The following is a 19,455-nucleotide window of genomic DNA, read 5'->3' on the forward strand; positions in this document are numbered from 1 at the left end:
AATCATCGTACATAGATAGAGATGATTTTAAGTATCGGGAAAGACCCGAATAAAATAAATTGAGAATGGGTTGTGCATTCATCAATCTCAAATCACTGCTACTTGTCATATGCCTGCTGTTGCTTTCTTCCCATGATGTTCTTGCAAAGTCTCGTCGCCCAATTTCTGTATGTTTTTGCACTTATTTAACTGCTTTCTACTTTATCATCAATATGTATTCTACTCAATAATTACTCGTTGTTTGTTGTTATATTTCAATTGTAGGAAACTGAGATCCGAGAGAAGAAGAATCGGTGCTTTGAAGATATTGACAAGTATGCCTAAATAAAACCTTTTTATTCAATTTTATGAATTTTCAAGATTAACATTTTGTCAGTTAAGTGATATTTATATGTATTAATCCATTTGTGTTGCAAAGTGGTTTATGGGGTCAACAGTGCACGTCTTCGATGATAGCCAAGGAAAATTGTATGTTGCAATGTGTGTCCCCGCCTTGTTATGAACTTGTCTATGAAGGGGATCCGGTTAGGAATCGATTAACTTAATATCTATTTTATATTGATTTTGTTGTTGTTCTGACGCGGGATTCTTGGTTTTTGTATCCTATCAGTTAGAAGAAGGGGAGAAAGATTATAGCAGGAGCCAGGAGTACAAGTACTGCATGCACAGGTTACTTTCTATTTGCTTTACCAATCTGATTGCTCTAATTAATGTTTATTTTCTTTGTTTCTTTTGGCTAATTGATTGCAATGAACTTACAAACTATTTTGCGGAATTTAACGAGGCATTCTAGAACAAGTATAATAGAATACGTAGGTGATAATAAACCTAACATAATAAATATATCTATGTAATATTGCAAGCAGGATCAAACATTGAACTTGTACAAATTACAACAAACCAAGTTAGTTAAATGAGTGACGAGACGCCAGAATCATGTGCATAGCATTGTTCTATTACTCTGCCTAGTATTGGTGTAAGACACACAGTCCATTCCGGTTCTGTAACTACGTAGATGGGTATTATAATATATATTCATGCTAGTGCTAACTAGACAAAAAATTCACTAGCTATTTGATTGTTAGTAATGTCAAGTACTCTCTACATCAGGGTAGCTGTCCAACTACCCCCTTTAGTTTGCAACTTAATTTACTGGTTACTGTTTAGGTGACTATATGGTAATGCTCATCTTTTTAAATAATGATATTTCATAACACACTTGACACATAAAAAGCCCAGCAGGATCTAAGGCAGCGACCTTAAAATATGTACACAAGTTGGTAACTAGTCAGAATTTAATAGAAGATAAACTACCGTGCATACCTCTGCTTAAAGGAACACGAGAAAAACCCAACCAAAATAAAACAAGGCCCTATAAATAACATAAGTTGACTTCCCATAGAATTTGTCAGTATGATAGAATTGGGTAGATATTAAATGTTAAGAGTGTTATTTAATATTGGTCAAAAGTAATTTGATGGGCTACCAGCTGACACGTCATTTTATCGCTTTGAGTTTGGTGAGTTGCTAAGAATGGGGCTATAGAAGTACTAGCAACAAATATCAGGCTATTAATCGTAGCTGCTGGCTATAGGGAGAAGATGTCTTTGTCGGTTCAAGACCTGTTTCACTAAAAATAAGTTCCCACGAACTTATACTCTATTTGGAGAACTACCCCCAGCTTTGTCTTTCTAATACCGCCAAGACAGCTCAGCTGGGGTTCCCTTTATGTTTCTTCTTTAGTTTCGTAATCTCTTCTTTGATTTCGTAACATTCTCATCGACTTAGCATTGTGTTTAGCTGTTGCTGCTGAACAATTTTTCTTACAAAATTTATGTATAATTTTGCAATAGGATAGGAAACTGCTCCTTTTCTCTAGGTTAGAGTAATAACCTTAGGTATATAATCCTGTATATGTTGTACAGTAACAATATAAATAGAAATAATAGATTCATTTGTTGGCAAATTAACTTGTTTAAACACAGTAATTTGAAGTATATTACATAGATTCTCAGGCTATGGTTGTTTGGAAGGACTCTAATTCCTTGACTATATGGATGTGTAGTCATCCCATCAAACATTAATCCCTTAAAAAACCTACAAAGTTTTTAGGGTGATTATATAAACCCACCCTTTCATTAAGTTATATGATCCCAAGGAAATAAACTAAAAACTGTATTCGTAATTTGCAATATGTTAAGGTAGAAATGCGATGGGGATAATTTAAGGTTGGAATATTATAAAGAGCTAATAAGCTAGTCCAGTCCTGTGAAACAAACATAGCCCTGGTGTTGTCTTGTGTTCTTCTATAGACTGTAGGGGTGATACTTGTTTGTGCTAGAAAGTAGAGTGTCTTTTAAAGCACAATTAGTGGGAGGGGAGCCGGGGGGCGGCAATTTCTTTTTTCTTTGTCTGTAGTTCCAAGATCCTGTACTCCTTACTTGTTCTCTCATGGTCATCTATCATCCTTTTGTAAACTCTCTTTCCAAGCTACTAAGTACGAACTAGCAACTACAACTTGTAGCATTCCATGGACTTCCTTCCCATTATATGATTTCCTTAATTGCATGTGTAGGTTTATTATTTACAGAACTAGAGACAGATTAAACGTTTGAAAAGTTTTGAATACATTTCACCTAGCTGAGCCCAACTAAATATTGATGTTGTCATGGTGGTTCCATTTTTTTCAAAATTCAAATGTGGACTTTTTTCAATTCCTGAGCTTCTTGTTAAATATTTTGAACTCAAGCGACTATCGATATAACCCGTCATTTAATAAACTTACAACTTGCTAAACTATGTATGATGTATCCAAAGAAAGTTATAAAATTTTGTGAGTTGTGAGAAATCTGTAAATAATTTGTAATTGATTAATTATCATCATATGTTTTATTGAATACACGAATTTGTAATATGTATATATATAAATATATATATATATATATATATATATTTATATGTATATACAAATATTCATATTTTAGGTCAGAAAAACATGACCTCAGCATTAAATACAAGTCAGATCAAACAAAAGTCTTTATAGAAAACAAATGCTAAATGACATTGCATTGAAATTAAATGTGGCAATCGTGTCGTGCACTTGCGTATTGTGTATTTGAATGTCAAGCATATTCACGACACATAATTGTTTTCAAGTGGAACATTTAATGGATCATGCACTGACTCGGCTCATTTACAAGTGTTTTACTATTACGAGTGACTTTGGGGTGGTCTGAGATTATTTTAGTGTAATCATCATACTGAATTCTGAGATATCGTATGATATATGGTATCTTACAAAACCGTTAATATCATTCCCGGCCTGTGTATTTTAAATTATTCTGCGGTTGTGAACTCCCCCTAATGCAACTGTCCTAACTCGATTTTTTGTTGCAACTCTAACTTTCGACCTTTGATAACAAAGGATGAGGGAGCATTGGAGATTGTGTCCGAATTCTCTGCCTAAAGGCCCTAAACTATTTGTAATAAGATAGTAACCAAACTGTTTGTAAACATAATATGATCTTTAAACAATATGTCATCATAAAAAGCATGAAGATCTGCAAACATGAAATTGGACCATGTCCCTTTAGTTGGATTTGTAAGAGCTAATTGATATACATATTAAACTATTTGTATTGGTATAAATTGTTTATATTTACATTTATCTGCAGGTTATCTCTAGGGGAGAGCATAGATGGCATTCGAGGTTCCTTTGACATGTAAACATGGAAACACGAAACGGTAGCTATCATGGGACACTCAGATGCATCAGCAGTGAGAGTTGCATATTAAACTGAAAATGACTAGGCACTGTTCGCCATTATGATTAGTAGTTAATGTGCTTTGTATGAATAGGCATCACGTCTTATTGGTAAAACTGCAAAAGAAGAAACCGAGTAGGGCATAATGCAAGAAACATTTTCAACTCTTTACAACTGACCAGAAGAGATTTGCATTGTATCTGTTTATTACCAACGGATTGACAAATATGTTGTGCTGTAGTATCATGTGGTTGCAAGATTATTGTTGTATCTTTGTCATACAACTATACAAGTGTGTTAAATGTTTAGTTTGGAGCCTATTTTATTTTTATTTATAGTTTTAAAATAAGTTTGGACAAAAGCAAACACAATCAGGATAATGAAGAAGACTAGTATTACAATCTGGTACCAACTCTTCTTTTTATCAATATATTTATACAATTTATAAAATCATTATAAACGAAAACTAAAATCTAGTATCACTACATTTCTGTATACATTTATCCTGCTCAAGTTAAACTGCCTTTTTTCATAGTCTCTCCGAATGTATTTAGCTGATGCATGACCAAGCAGAGGGTTGCCTGTTAAACCAAGTTTTATGAATTTGTTTGTGCAACACATCCTGCCCTGCCAAAAACTTTTCTCATATTCAGAATTGAATTTGTATTTAGAACCCTGAATGCTGCAGTACCTTAGTAATTTCCCTTGCTAATCACCTGCATCAAATCCATCAGAGGTCCTTCCGCACCTCTACAATTCTGGAAGGGGTCATCGTTTACCCTCACCACACTGAAATCCAAAACCTGACGATATTGTTGTCTCTACGCCTCAAATTAATATTTAATAAGAGCAGGTAATGATGCATGAAGTTCAGCCAGACACTGAAAGATCCAGTTGAGTAGTTGTTCTTTCGGTAGTTCCAGAAGGAGCTCTGCCTGTTAATAGAACGAGAATTATGTAATTCCAAATATATAATAGGCATATACAAGTTAATATATATTCGTATTACATATTTAAAGTTTGAGTATGATTTGTGTTCAAGAGATCAAGGGCAATAAATCGTCTAGGCAGATACCACCTTGGTTACGAGAAAGCATTCTGTCATAAAGAACTTATAGCTGTTAATATTATAGCATTTGTACTTCGCCATAAATGATAATTTAGATTTCTAGATTTAAGGCACCCGAACAAGGAATTCTGAATACAGAGGATGACTACTTGCACTGCAAAATTACCTCTAAAAGAAATATTTGATTAAATGATTTACTCTAATTCTCACACTGTACGAGCGGATGAGCCACTGTGTGCAGGTAAAAAAAAAAATACACGATGTGAAGCCCTATATACATATGAAGTGCAAACATACCAAGAGTGCACACAAGTTTTAACATTCAGATGTGATGAAGTGTGTGCGCGATATTATGTTTGCATATGTTTTATGTACAAGTACATGATTATACCAATTAGTGTTAAATTATCTATAGATGTACCTATATGCCAACTAATACCTTTATTTGACCATTCTCAAATACTAGAGAATTGCGGTGCATGTCAGATGTCATTGAATCCGTTATCATTTTGTAGACCTTCTTACTCATGTTTGTTATCATCCCAACCATCTTTCCAGAAGCATATATTCTGGAAACTCCTAGATCTGCTGCCATTCTTCTCACATAAAGTTTCTTTAATAAAATTTCCATGGAGTAAGGCTCTTTTCCATACTGTCTTCGTAGATTCTCTGTAAATTGCATTAAACTCCAAATGTCTTTTTCAGCAGCTTTCTCAGCCTCATTAATAACTTCCACTGGATTCTCTAGATAATTAATATACTCAGACGTGAGATGAGGTTTTACATTCATATCAAGCTGAGAAAGAAAAACGGATATTAGTGGAAACTGGTAAGGGTTATGACAAACAGAGATTATTCTATTGCGAAAATTATGTCAGTAACAACATCATCATACCAAAACTTCTTTCTTTCTGCATACAGATATGTTACACTCAAAAAACAATTTATGTATCTTCTAAAGTACCTCGTTTCTTTGAAGATTCATAAGAGCCTCTTCACATAAACATGAAGCTGCATAATGTTTTTTGTTTAACATAGTATTTCAATTCTACAAATTATTAACACACTAGAACCTACAAAACATTGTATCTTTATATCATGTAATTTTTGTTGGTAAATTAATGATGCACGATTAATACAATGAGGAAAGCAGAGGTAACATTTGTCTACTATGATCACTTAAATGTAAAATTTCACCTCAACGGATTGGTATGGAACTGAAGTCAAACGATGCTCTTCCACCTAGAATCCAACAAAAGAACTCTTATTGTTAAAGCTCTAATGGGAAATCAAATAGGGTAAGCCAAGACAATAATACAATGAACATAAATAATATAACATCCTGCAAAGACATCAAGTAAGAAACTGTCAAAACTGGAAAACAAGGTTAGTTCATTAAATCAAAGACAATATAACAATGACCTTAACACCTTCAGAGATAGATCACGCAGTGATCAAACAAAACTGTAAGTGAAATTAATTTCACGACCCCAATAAAAAAAAGGAAACATTCAACTATGTAAACTAAAAGGGGAAATTAGGTTCACTCAGCCAATGCAAGAAAATTAACAGAGTAGAGCCTTGCCCATATCACTTATATTTGTCATGCTATAGAATATAATAAATGGGACTCTAGTTTTAAATGTGCATTTTTAAAGCAGAGGGAGTAAAACTAGAAGATAGCAGTAAAAGGGATAAGGAGGGGTCATAGAATGACTTGGGTGCATCAATACACACATATTTAATGCAAAATGATACAGGTAGTATTCAAGAACAAGACCTACATTCGATAGGCTCTCGAAAAGCATTTCAAAGAAAAGATCAATGCCGACGTTTCCAAGATCCCCTGTTTGTTGCTCGCCAAAGATATTACCAAATCCTCTGATTGCCATATCTCTCTCAGCAAGATGAAAACCTTGTCCAAGGTCTCGACACTCTTCAAGAGCTGTCAGTCTCTCCTGAAGCATCAAAGTTGTGAATATAGTTCAAGCCAAATACAAAAGAATAATAAATGGTTTCCTAAAAGTAAAAGACAGGCCTGCACTCTTCAGCTATAAATGTAATTGATTAAATAGATTTATACCATTATTTCTTATTTTAAGTCACATTTGAGACATGTATCTAACATCACTCCAAACCAATTTAAAGGACCCTAAAACGAAGCTCCTGCCGCAGAACTACAAACACTGGGTTGCATGTGTTATTTCCCTACTATTTCACTCAATCCCAATCTAGTAAATTGTCCTTGAGATGATCACTTAATGTAGCAGCTGGTGCCTGCTAGCATGTCTGAATCTGAATCCATCAAATGCAGGATCCCTAAGTTTCTTGAGACTGCTTTGATGCTTCAGGAGACAAGGTAAAAAAACTAAATTCTGCACACTGTTTTACATATGTTAAGCAGTCGTTCAGTGAAACTGAGCCTAACAGTCTCGCTCCTCAAATTAAAGGCCTCACAACCATACGCCATAGCAGTGTTCACAGCTTTTTTGGCATGTATAGCCAATTTTCTTCAAAAAAAAATTTCATGAATGTATTAGTCTCATTGTTAGGATTATGCGCTTAAAGTTTATGCTAGACAAAGATGATGAATTATTTTACTGAATTCAACAATTGATGATTCCATTGTCAAACAGTGATAAAATTTTAATTTGTTGGAATTTTCCTACATCTTAGAATTAATGCTCTCTTGTTCCCCAGGCACAAGATTAAAAAATTATATTCCTATAATTAAGAATGACTACTATTTAAAATAAGTTTCATGTTTTTAAATGCAACAATAATATATTGATATATACTCACTAGTAGGTAGCAAAGCAATTAAAATGATGCGATACAATTCCATTTAATACCTGAAAACACAAACATACTCTTACTTTGCTTGCAAAAATAAACAAACGTACCCGTGCTTGATCTGAAAGCAATGACTTGTCAGGGTAAAATAAATAGGCATGAGCTTCCTTATCTGCCCGCCCTACTCTTCCACGCAACTGTCAAAGAAACCAAGAATATTAGTTTTTGAAAGAGAAAGTAATTCACAAAATGATTAAGTACATCTTCAAACTTCAAACCATGATTTCAATTTAGGTATGAAGATAATGTGCAATCAACCTTTCCCGCTCATAAAAAATGCACTCCTTGATATTATAACAATCAGCTTTATACTTAGTTTCAACTACCATAATAGGGTCTTTCTAGTGTGTGCCCATGGGCACACACTAACAACTACTTTTTGTTGAGGTGGAGGGTTTTTGCTGGTCATGATTTTTGTGCATATGCAGGGGTCCATGATTATTAGTGAGGTTTTAGCCAATAAAAGCTCTCCACCTCAACAAAAAGTGGTTGGTAGTGTGTGCCCATGGGCACACACTAGAAAATCCGATCATAATATTAACATCTAAGTAATTAAATCCCAAAAAGTGGCAAATGGTACAAGTAGAACCTGATACAACTGCGAAAGGCCAAATTGCTGGACATCCTGGATAATGATAGTATTCGCATTCTGGATGTCTAGTCCACTTTCAACTATATTTGTGCATAGAAGAATCTTGACATCACCTCCTGCAAAACTTTCCATGGTTTCCTCAAGTTGTTTCGAGTATTGCTGTCAACATAGATTCAAAGTAAATATCATCATACTTGCTATGAAAAGTTAAAACATATCAGCATACGTAACATGTCATTTCTGTATGTGTGCCTGTGTGTATAGGGAAGAGGTACACCACCAGTGGTTGCTACAAGAACTGTTTAGGGAAATTTCATCTCTGCTCACTAATCTAGTCATCAATAGATTGAGGTTAACACAAACAGAAGAGAACAATAAGCACTGGTTTCTCAACTATTTGATGCTAACATTTCGTTTTATCACTGTTTCGTGTTGTTCAATCTGGGGATTCTTGCCGAAACCGCCTCTCTACATTTCCCAATAGGGGAAGGGTTTATGTACATCTTACCCTCCCCAGACCTTGCTCTATGAGCGAGATATATACCGGATATGTTTGGTTTGTTTTTTAGCTGTCATAGACTGCAAAGAACATTTACACATATTATCCAAATATTATTGTCTACTCAAAGAAAGGAAGCACAGTTTAATATTGTTCCAAAGGCTATGTAACCTACTGTAGCAAAGAGAACAGGATCATGTTTGTTGAAGATGAGTGTAGAAAACAATCCAGAAGCAAGACATGGCAGGCAATGACAACAGAAGTGTTAGGTATCAAGCCATTAAAATGGTAGTATGGGCTTGGGTGATCCAAAACATATATGGATGTATGTTTAGAAAATTATTATAAAAAGTATGTCTTTGTCACAAATATGGGAAGGATTGTCGGGTATCAACCCAGTATGAATTGGATTCTGATTTGAGTTAGATTTCAAAATTGGATTCTAATTGGAGTTAAGTATTTCAAAATTAGATTATGATTTAGCTAAATTTGAGATGGCTATATATACATAGTCATATTGTGTTTGTTATGTGTGCTCAAGATGTAGACTTAGGTATCGGTTGGGAGCAGATACTTGAGTATTGCTAGGCTTGATTTATTGTATTATTGATAACGGTTTTGATTAATAATACAAGTTGGGACGTGAATTTTCTGCATCATATATTGTTGTGTGTGTGCTTTGTATTAGAAGTTGAATCTCGTATTTTTATCCCTAACAAGAAGTTGATAGTCACCAATTAAGTTCTTGGGTAAGCTCACAAACATTGTGCATGCCTCTTCTTGATAAGATGGCCTATAATACATATCACATCTTGGACTTGGACTAACATAATCCTGTCATAAGTCATATGCAGTTAGACTCCAACTTATAAAGTCTGTAATATTGCCCTTCCATGATAATAAAGACTGTTTTAGCTCATTATGGTGTGCATCTCCCATCATTCTTCCTGAGACTGCCTGGAAAGATCTTGCTTCAGTAGGATCTGCCTACTCAGACCTAATAAGATTCGGTGTTCTGAAAACATGCGACAATAAAAAAACAAAAGGGCTCATGACTCTGGCATGATTCTGCCTGACAGCCTAACAGAAACTAGGATTGGCAAACACTACTTTCTAGTCAGTGCAATCTGATTGTCTGTAATACGTGGTACAAGGGAAACCTGTGGCTGGATGACTGGATCGAATCCTTCAAAATGGAAATACCCTCTTCTTCCAGCCGCAGGCTAGCTTGCAACCACTACCATGAATTAGATGTCTAGTGTGTTGTCAATTAAGAAGATTCTTCTATATCTAATTTCTCGGACTTGTTTCCTAGGGTATACACATTAGCACATGTACAGTGATTCTCTTTCTTTGACTTATTTCAATGTATCTAAAGAACATTTTAAAGGAGAGTCTAAGAGTCCTTCTTCGAGGATTCCGAACAACAGAAAACATATTACAGAGAGCTCTTCAAGAACAATTTACTTCTGCAGATTTAGTTAAAAGAATTTTATGCTAATTAAGAGCAACTTTGGAAGATGAGATTACTACAGTACTATCATAACCTAATTCTAGTATTATTTTGTGTCTAAGATAAGCAGAAAGGGGGAGTCATTTTCAGAGATTAAATTTCCCCTAGATTGTATATAGAAACTGGTTCAAATCCTACAAACTGTGTCTAGTAGCAACTGTTGCTATGGATCAAGACCCATATATATAACTGCAAAGATTTTGACAAACAAAACAAGTGATTTCTAACACTAGTGATGAACACTGGTGACAATTTAACTCATACATATACATCCAAAAGAAACTGGGTTTTTAACAGAAATAATATATAGGTCAACTCAAGATAAGTCATAAACCTTTGAAATTGACAAAAGATTACCTTTCCGTGGGCAACAGCTACTTCAACTTCTGGTAATGAATGCTGAAGAAACTCCATAACCTCTTCGAGCCCTGTGTATGAAGTTAAATCCACACAAAAAACAGAAGCTTTATCATAAGAAATCTGTAAGTGAAAATTCGTATATATTGCGAGTAAGGGGTAGGATTTTACCTCTCTACTAAACCTTTGTTTACCTAATAACCTCTATACAGTACTGGTATATTTTCTAAATTTCAGCATAGGTATTAGATTCACAATCATACGTTACTCAGAAACCAACTACTGACTGGTTTTCAGGGTTACCTTTAATACGAGGCAAAACATAGAAAACCTGGCCACCTCGATCCAGCTCATACTTGATTGCTGATAGTACTTTCTCAGCACTGTATGCTGCAAGATGCGTTTTAATAGGAACTCTTTCGGGGGGCGGTGTTGAAATTAAACTGGCAAGGAAAAAAAAGCAGGATGGCATGATAATAGTTTCTATGATCATTATTATCCATCAAAGAAACTAATGCACAACAAAATCGAAACAATCAAATCTGTTCAAAGTATGTTACAACTTAAGTATTATAAATGTCAGGGAATAAACTCCGGCCTTTACCTAGCATCACGAAACCCAGTCAGTGCCAAATACAGGGTTCTTGGAATCGGTGTTGCAGACAGCGTAAGAACATCGACAGTAGTTTTAAATGAAGCAATCTTCTCCTTTTGTTTCACACCAAACCTCTGTAAGAAAAATTTATATACAGATGTCAGGGTATTTGCATATGTTTAATAGTGTAGCACAGAAATCAGACTAATGCACAGGTAATTTTAAAATTATGTTAGTGGCTTTAACCATTTAAGATACTAAGATCTCAACACTGATGTCCCACACGAAAACTTCTTTTTTCTCCCTTGATAATCACAATGGATTGCCAAAAATCTTAGTCCAGCAATCTTGAATCAATAATATAAAGTTTTAATAGAAAATCAATTAAAGAAGCCTCATACATCTTGACCACAAAACGACAGCTATATGTGGTGCTGCTTGATAAGACTGAACAAAAATTGTTACAAGAATGAGTTCAATGGACGCAACACTTGTACACCAATCTTCTTTCTTAACTTTTATAACCTACCCTAATTTATTCAAGTTCACTTAGATTAATAACTCATTCAGCTAATTCAGTCTCTCATGTCTTAAATATATCCAAAACAAAATACAATCAATAAATAAAAATTTCCCCAAACACTTAGAAGTTTCAGCCATTTATATCAAAGTATGCTATCAAATGTTCTTCAAGTGCAAGATATTTACTGATCCACTATCCCTGTTTATCGCCTCTAATAATAATAGGGCAGCTGCTTATATATGTTCACCGCCTGATATTGCACTTCTGATGGTAATGGTTCATGTGAAAACAACGTGCCTGTTTGGCAACAACTTTTATTTCCATCTTCTGACTTATAAGTCAGAATCAGCTTATTCGCACTGTTTGTGTTAAGAAGTTATGAGCCAACTTCTAAATTATAAGACAGAATCTGAGAAGTTAAGAATCCTAACTTCTTTTAGTAACTCTTTTTTTTGAAATTTGACTTTACACAAGTGCAGAAGATCACTTTAAAAAATAATTTATAATATTTTATTATTATACTAATAACTAGATTAGTCCCGTGCAGATGCACGGTTTTAACAAAAATATTATTATATCGTTTCTAAAAAAACAAAAATATTATTATGTAATATTAAAATAAATTATACATATATCATTATTTAAATGATTGATATATTATATTGTATGTCATTATTTTTGTTGATTATGTCTTCTTATTTATGAAATTAATATTTTTATTAATTTGAAATATAGAAATGATATTAACAATATATTAAAATTAAATGTTACCAAATTTTTATAAGTTTTTCTTCTAAACAAAGCACATATAATCATATTATAATCGGAGGCAACACAATTTGCTATATAAATTTAAAAAAATTAATTTAATTTCATTTGTTATTATATGTGTGTGTGTGTGTGTCTAATTTACTTAGGATTCAAATTTGATGATGATCTTTTGTTTAACTATTATCTTTCAATATTCAAAATTTAAATTTAAAATTTTTATAATTTTGTTATTAAATATTTAGTAATAATTATTTTCAAATTAAATAATATGTATATATTAAAAAAGTAAAATTTACTAAATTTAAAGAAAATTGAGTTAATATTTTGGATAATTTAAATAAGGCTATTCTGAAAGCACGAGTGAGGTCATATTCAAATTTACATATGTCGATAATAAACGGTACAAATACGATATATTTAGTTATGAAGTATGATAAATCATATACTATATCTAAATTAAATGATTGATGATTTAATTCTGATCTTAACTATAAAATATCATCAATATTTTAGATGTAAAATTTATGAGAAATAAAATGTCTAAGTTATGATTATACATAAATATAATGGATATTTACTGCAAAATGATTATTACTAAAATATTTACAAATAATACAATAAATATCTTATGAATGATACTTATAAATGTATTCGGTACAATATAAATTTATAAGATTACGACTAATTGAAATATTTAAATGATGATTAGAAAATGTCGAAAAAATTTATCTTAGATTATAAATTTGTTTGATTATATAATATTGTACATGTTATAATACTATTTTATATTGTTGAATGTAATTAATAGATTATTTATATATTTTAAGTTGAGATTTTTTTTATAACATTCAAATTTATTCGTTATATTTTGTTTTGCAACATAAAATTGTTATATACTATTCAAAAAATAAAACACATGTTTTCTTTTTTAGGTTGTAGCATGTGCTGTTTTTAACTCTTCGTTGCTACCAGTAAATACGTCTCACAAGAAAATTTGAAAAGAATATAAGCACGTATTAGTTTGTCGTATCTTTAGAATTGTTGTATTTTTTAAATATGCTAATTATAATCTAATTATCTATTCTTCTGTTCCATCAAATTCTTTACATTTGCATTTTGCATTCAAGTTAAGAAAAATATATAAAGTACTGTGAAAGAATTAAAAAACATGGTAAAGTGCTAGGGGCCATTAATATGTAATTGACATTTTAAAAAGTGTATGAAAGTAGTGGGTGTTTTAGATTTTATATTATATATATTTAGTACTTTTACAAAGTTTTGAAATGTAAAGAATAGAGAGTGACAGGAAAGTGTAAAAGAAGACGAAAGGAGTAAGTTTATATAAAACTTTACTATATTACATCAAATATATTGATCTTACTAAATAATAGTAGCTTTGATTTCCGTCAATAAATGTGTATATATATTATTAGGAGCAATATTAAGAATCAAATTTATTTTGTTCATTTTGTTTGTAAGATATTTAATAATAAAAATAACAATAATGATTCAGACTAGAAATAGTTAAGAAAATTAATATTTTATAATTAGATGTAGATGCATGTATATAATTTATTATGGGGACATTAAATAAGTTAGATGCATGCAAAACATTTATTCTTAAAGCTTTGAGAAAGAGACACGTGGACAATGACGACATCAGCGGTGTTTGTTTTAGTAATAGTATAGATAATTATAGTTAGTATAATTATCAGAAAATAATACTAACCTAAATGTTTCACACTTAGAAATCTTGGTTTGTTTAGGGTCATAAGACGGGAACTGGAAGAAGGGAAGAATTGATTTTCTATAGAGATACCTATGTTCTTGGGATTGGTAATAGTGCGAAAATGTCAAGATATAAGATATTATTTCTATGCCTGGAAAAAGATGTCATGTGTAATCCTCTCTGATCTTGCTGATAATCCATCCTACCAAACAAACCCTAGTCAACATTCCATCCTTTTCATTCTTTGGTCTTTCTTCCTACAATAAAACCTCTAAAGTTAATCTGTCTAGGTTAATATAAGTTATCATTTTCCTGTCGTGACCGGCAAAAAAAAATAAAAAATATCGAGATAATTACTCAATAATTTGTAATTTATCGAGATTCTACTGTAATTCTTACTAGACTCTCTAAGCAAAAAGTTAGATAAAGTTAATATCTGAGCAAAAAGTTGGATAAAGTTAATATCATCAAAACTATACTTGAGGTGCAAGCAAATGGAGGTGGTAAGAAAAGTATCCTACGCAGATGATAGCATAGAGGCAAGGAAGAAAACCTGTTCTTCATCAACAACAAGGAGGCCTAAGTTATTATACACCACACGATCCCCAAGAAGAGCGTGAGTCCCAACAATAATATCAAGATCCCCATCTTTAATCATCCGTAGATACTCCTCTTTGACTGATTTCGTCTGCATTCTGTAACAAGTTAGTTAAGACACAGCACAAGTTCAATATAGGAAGATATATGAATATTCATGAATCATCCATGATTTCAGAAGAATATAGAGAGAGAAGCAAAAGAAGGGAGGCAAAAAAATAGAATGGGGGAATATATTGCTAAGCAAAGAATAGAAAAGTGAGCTGTGACAGACTTTAATTGGCTCCTATTAAGAACTCTCTAAAGTTCCGCTAGGTATTTACTTGATTTTATAAAGATTTTCTTAATGCACACTGCACAATATAAAATCTGACATCCAGGCTTAGTTTAATACGCCATCTAAATATTGATTAAATTTGAAAGAATGTGCATAAACATAGCAAACGTGTATACTGTAAATGACGATAGACTTACTCCACGTCAACAAACACTCCGTATAAGAATCCAAGACATAGATAGCATACCTGAAACCTGCTTAGCAGTCCAACCTTGACACCATGATATCTAGAGAAGCGTGCTGAAATAACATCAAAATGCTGTTTCGCTAAAACAATTGTCGGTGCTAATATCATAGCTTGCTTTCCTGCTGAGACCACACAAATGATGGCACGTAGTGCAACTTCTGTTTTACCAAAACCCACATCTCCGCAAATAAGTCGATCCATTGGAGTCTCTCTTTCTGTCAAATCCTTTTCAACATCAATGATAGCCTGTTATGAGGGGTCCAACATGAAAGACAAAATCAGCATCCAACATTAAGGTCTATCCAAAAAAATCAAAATTTATTAGTTAACTATTTGAATAATCGATTTATACAAAGGCATTTCCCCTTAGCAAGATTTAAACAGTCAAAACAAGGACTGTTGTTTTGAAGAATGTAAAGAATGAAATAAAAGGAAACCAAGAAAGACCTTTTCTTGATCGGGAGTTGGATTATAAGGAAAGTGTGAAGCAAATTCAGACATGGCAGCGGTCCTAGGATAGGCGGGCCTTTTTTGTTTGAGCCGGTGCAGATAAAGCTCCATCAAGTCAACCACCATTTTTTGAACGGCAACTTTGCCCTTCACCCTTCTCTTCTCCCATGCACTAGTGTCATTTAATTTACTCAAAACCCGGGGTTTTTTATTTTCATTGGGACTGCATTATGAAGTAATCATTATCAAAGACATTTTAGAAAGAATGGTAAAAACAAATGGAAATGAGCACATAATCCTCAGGGTTTACACACACTCATAAAAACCTGGGTGTTGAACAGAAATAACTGATTTTGTTAAAAGTTAGAATGGACTAGTCAATGATCTAATAATTTAACAGATATTCATAATTATCATTGTTTCCTCCATAACTTGGCGTGTGTGCTATAAAGAGTAGATAAGGAGAGTAATGGTGTACATACAGATTATATCGATAAAGGAAGCGAGAAGCCTGATGAACCGGAAGCTTCGCCATAGCATCCGCATACTCGATAAAAACATACTCAACAGGAGGCTTAGAATGACCCCTAGCCGCCACATCAAACTTAATTCCCACGAAACGCCCAATCCCAACTTTCTTATGGACAACATAATCCCCAGGACAAAGGGTATAAGGATCAACCTTATAACTAAAAGCATGATCAGGAGCGGCTTGTTCTCTGTTACTCCTCAGCTTGTCGAGTCCTCTCTGCTGCTGCAGCTTGACCAATTGTATATACTTGTCTGCCTCGGCCGAGTCGACGACATTGCTTCGTCTCCGCTTGCCGCCTTGGTCTTGCCTTATCCGGTGGTTGAGCAGGGAAATTGGGTCGTCGAGGGAGAATGTGTTCAGGGCTGGGGCTGCTTTGGTGTAAATACCGAAAATCTTGCTTGTGTTCTTCTTCTTGTTGTAAAATGGATAGAGGAAAGTGTTTGTTGAGGTGAAGAAAGGAGAAGGGGGAGGAAGGAGGTCTGAGAAGAAAAGGAAAGAGGGGTTTGTGTTGGTGATGGCCATTGTGGCTTGCTCTGATTCTCACTAAATCATTTGTGTTTGTGTGCCCACAGCCATGAATCGCAGCAAGACAGAGAGGGATAAGGGGTGGGGTGGGGTGGGTTTAAGAGGGGCTTTGCTTGCCTTATCATTTCTCATCTATTTATAAGCGTAATATCCCGTATTTTGTATAATAACTGGCCTTTTTTGGCCCGTGCTACGCACGGGTATTGATTCTTTGATTTTTTATCAACTTAACCTATACTTTCTGTCGTGAATAACCCCAAATCTGACGGGTAATATGCGCAGTCAAACTACTTATTTATGATTTTTAAGTTATAAAATTTAACATGTTTATTAGCATTTTGGCCCCTGCTACGCACACGGGTATGATTTTTTGTTTTTTTTATCTAATTAACCTATACATTTTTTATTAACAAACAGTATGATATGAGATATAAGTTATGAAAGGCACGTATGTAAAAGTTAAAATACTTGAGTTATGTTATTGGCGATCAGATGGTTGTAGATGTTAAAGATAATACTCCCTCCGTCCCACCGGGATGTTTACGTTCACTGTTTGCACGCATTTTGAGACTCTTATAAAGTATAGTTCAATAATGTTTTTTTTTAATTTTTCTTTTTTTGAATAAAAGTTTAAACGTCAAACTTTTTTTCAGGAATTTTTTTAAAAATAAATATATAATGTAAGTATACTTTATAGAAGCCTTAAAATGCATGCCAAAAATTAACGTAAAGGACCTGGTGGGACGGAGGGAGTATATATGAATGTCGATTGAAAAAAAGTAATATCACGAAAAAATGTTTATAACGACGCGGACTATATAAATCTTTGTATTTGGAAACATGACTTAACCTGATTATCCAGATTATAAATCTACCATCCATTCCTTATTTATTAAATTAAGGTGAATATGTTGATGATAGAGTTTCCACCCGTCCTTAATAAGAATTGATAAATAGGTTAAGAAATAATTAACCTTAAACATCAATAAAAGAATACATATGTAGTCATAATTCAGTTACATTACTATAATTTATACTACAATTATTGTCTATACCGAAAATTGATAGTAAGAAGATATACGTGATAAATATCTATATAATAGATACTGTATTGATTTTATAACAGAATAGATTTTTCATTAGTATCATTGATATAACCAAATATTTAATATAATAATAATATTTTAAGTTCAGAATAAAAATTTATAAGTTTATGGATCAATAATCAAATCATTGTTTGTATAATTAATATAATAAAAAAATAGGTAATTGTTTCTAAAATATTTAAAAAATTCATGAAAATAGTAATGACTATATAATTAAGATTTCTCGGGGTCGCCTAACGGCGACCCCTCGTATCTTAAATAAAATAACGAAAAATTATAATAAACTATATGCAACAAATTTTATTGTTAAGTTATTTAAATGAAAATATGCTCATTTATCTAATTTTTATTTATAGAAAAATATGCTCATAGCATTTCGGCCCGTGCTACGCACACGGGTATGATTTGTTTTTATCTAGTTAACCTATAAATTTTTTATTAACAAACAATATGATATGAGATATAAGTTATGAAAGACAACGTATGTAATAGTCAAAATACTCGAGTTATGTTATTGACGATCAGTACGTTGTAGATGTTAAAGATAAAATATATACGAATTTCGATTGAAAAAATAAAATCACGCAACAGAAATTACGACGACACGGACTATATAAATCTTTGTATTTAGAAACATAAATAATTCTTAATTTAACCTGATTATACAGATTATAAAGCTTCCATTCATTCCTTAATTATAAAATTAAGGTGAATATGCTGACGCTAGAGTCTACTCCTTCCTTAATTAATATTAATAAATTGATTAAGAAATAATTAACCTTAAACGAATACATCAATAAAGAAATACATAGTAGTCATAATTCAGTTACATTACTAAAATTTTATGCTACAATTATTGACTATATTTAAAATTGATAATAAGCAGATATACGTGATAAATATTTTTAATAAAACAGTTTTCGTATTGTTTTTATAACGGAATAGATTTTCATTAGTATCATTAATATAACCAAATATTTAATATAATGATAATTTATAATGTTTTGAATAAAAGTTTATAAGTTTATAGATCTATTATTAAATCATTATTTGTATAGATAAAATAAAAAAATATTAAGTAGTTTTTTCTAAAATATTTATAAAAGACATGAAAATAGTAATGACTATATAATTAAAATTTCTCGGGGTTCGCCTAACGGCGACCCCTCGTATCTTAAATAAAATAACAAAAAATTATAATTAATTGTATGTAAAAAAAATTATTATTAAGTTATTTAAATAAAAATATGCTTGGCCCGTGCTAAGCACATGAGTATGATTTTTTGTTTTTTTTATCTAGGTAAGCTATACATTTTTTATTAACAAACAATATGATATGAGATATAAGTTATGAAAGGCAACGCATATAAGAGTCAAAATAATTGTGTTATGTTATTGGCGATCAGTACGTTGTAAATGTTAAAGATAATATATATATTTTTTTTTTTTTGGATAA

General features: G+C 32.4%; 2 protein-coding genes across 3 annotated transcripts; one reads left to right on the plus strand and one right to left on the minus strand.

Annotated features, from left to right (window-relative positions):
- Positions 1-4,072, plus strand: LOC108204491 (uncharacterized). The gene is made up of 5 exons (XM_017373958.2): positions 1-167; positions 265-314; positions 419-524; positions 611-669; positions 3,675-4,072. The coding sequence occupies exons 1-5, from the start codon at positions 66-68 to the stop codon at positions 3,724-3,726; spliced, it is 369 nt and encodes a 122-aa protein (XP_017229447.1). The 5' UTR covers positions 1-65; the 3' UTR covers positions 3,727-4,072.
- A 69-nt stretch (positions 4,073-4,141) lies between these two features.
- LOC108204490 (ATP-dependent DNA helicase At3g02060, chloroplastic) lies at positions 4,142-16,996 on the minus strand. Of its 2 annotated transcripts, XM_017373957.2 has the most exons (13): positions 16,319-16,996; positions 15,834-16,059; positions 15,387-15,632; positions 14,819-14,953; positions 11,252-11,376; positions 10,951-11,090; positions 10,648-10,718; positions 8,276-8,437; positions 7,737-7,823; positions 6,618-6,791; positions 6,031-6,075; positions 5,273-5,629; positions 4,142-4,699 (listed from the first exon to the last, which is right to left on the minus strand). In XM_017373957.2, exons 1-13 carry the CDS (start codon positions 16,888-16,890, stop codon positions 4,598-4,600), a joined length of 2,442 nt encoding a protein of 813 aa, XP_017229446.1. In that variant the 5' UTR covers positions 16,891-16,996; the 3' UTR covers positions 4,142-4,597. The 2 variants fall into 2 exon arrangements, with proteins under 2 accessions (XP_017229446.1, XP_063947795.1); XM_064091725.1 differs by lacking the exon at positions 4,142-4,699 and having other exon boundaries at positions 5,381-5,577.
- Between the last annotated feature and the right edge of the window lie 2,459 nt (positions 16,997-19,455).

Source organism: Daucus carota, chromosome 1 (assembly GCF_001625215.2).
Source record: "Daucus carota subsp. sativus chromosome 1, DH1 v3.0, whole genome shotgun sequence".
Lineage (NCBI taxonomy): Eukaryota > Viridiplantae > Streptophyta > Magnoliopsida > Apiales > Apiaceae > Daucus > Daucus carota.

What these genes read in the sequence shown, in the direction of transcription:
- LOC108204491 (XM_017373958.2), top strand. Translation starts at nt 66, where the DNA reads ATGGGTTGTGCATTCATCAATCTCAAATCACTGCTACTTGTCATATGC. An exon ending in TGCTTTGAAGATATTGACAA is followed by an intron (nt 315 to 418) that starts GTATGCCTAAAT and finishes TGTGTTGCAAAG; the next exon opens with TGGTTTATGGGGTCAACAGT. An exon ending in TTGTCTATGAAGGGGATCCG is followed by an intron (nt 525 to 610) that starts GTTAGGAATCGA and finishes GTATCCTATCAG; the next exon opens with TTAGAAGAAGGGGAGAAAGA.
- LOC108204490 (XM_017373957.2), bottom strand. Translation starts at nt 16,890, where the DNA reads ATGGCCATCACCAACACAAACCCCTCTTTCCTTTTCTTCTCAGACCTC. An exon ending in CAACTCCCGATCAAGAAAAG is followed by an intron (nt 15,633 to 15,833) that starts GTCTTTCTTGGT and finishes CCCTCATAACAG; the next exon opens with GCTATCATTGATGTTGAAAA. An exon ending in TGCTTTCAGATCAAGCACGG is followed by an intron (nt 6,792 to 7,736) that starts GTACGTTTGTTT and finishes TTGATGCTTCAG; the next exon opens with GAGAGACTGACAGCTCTTGA.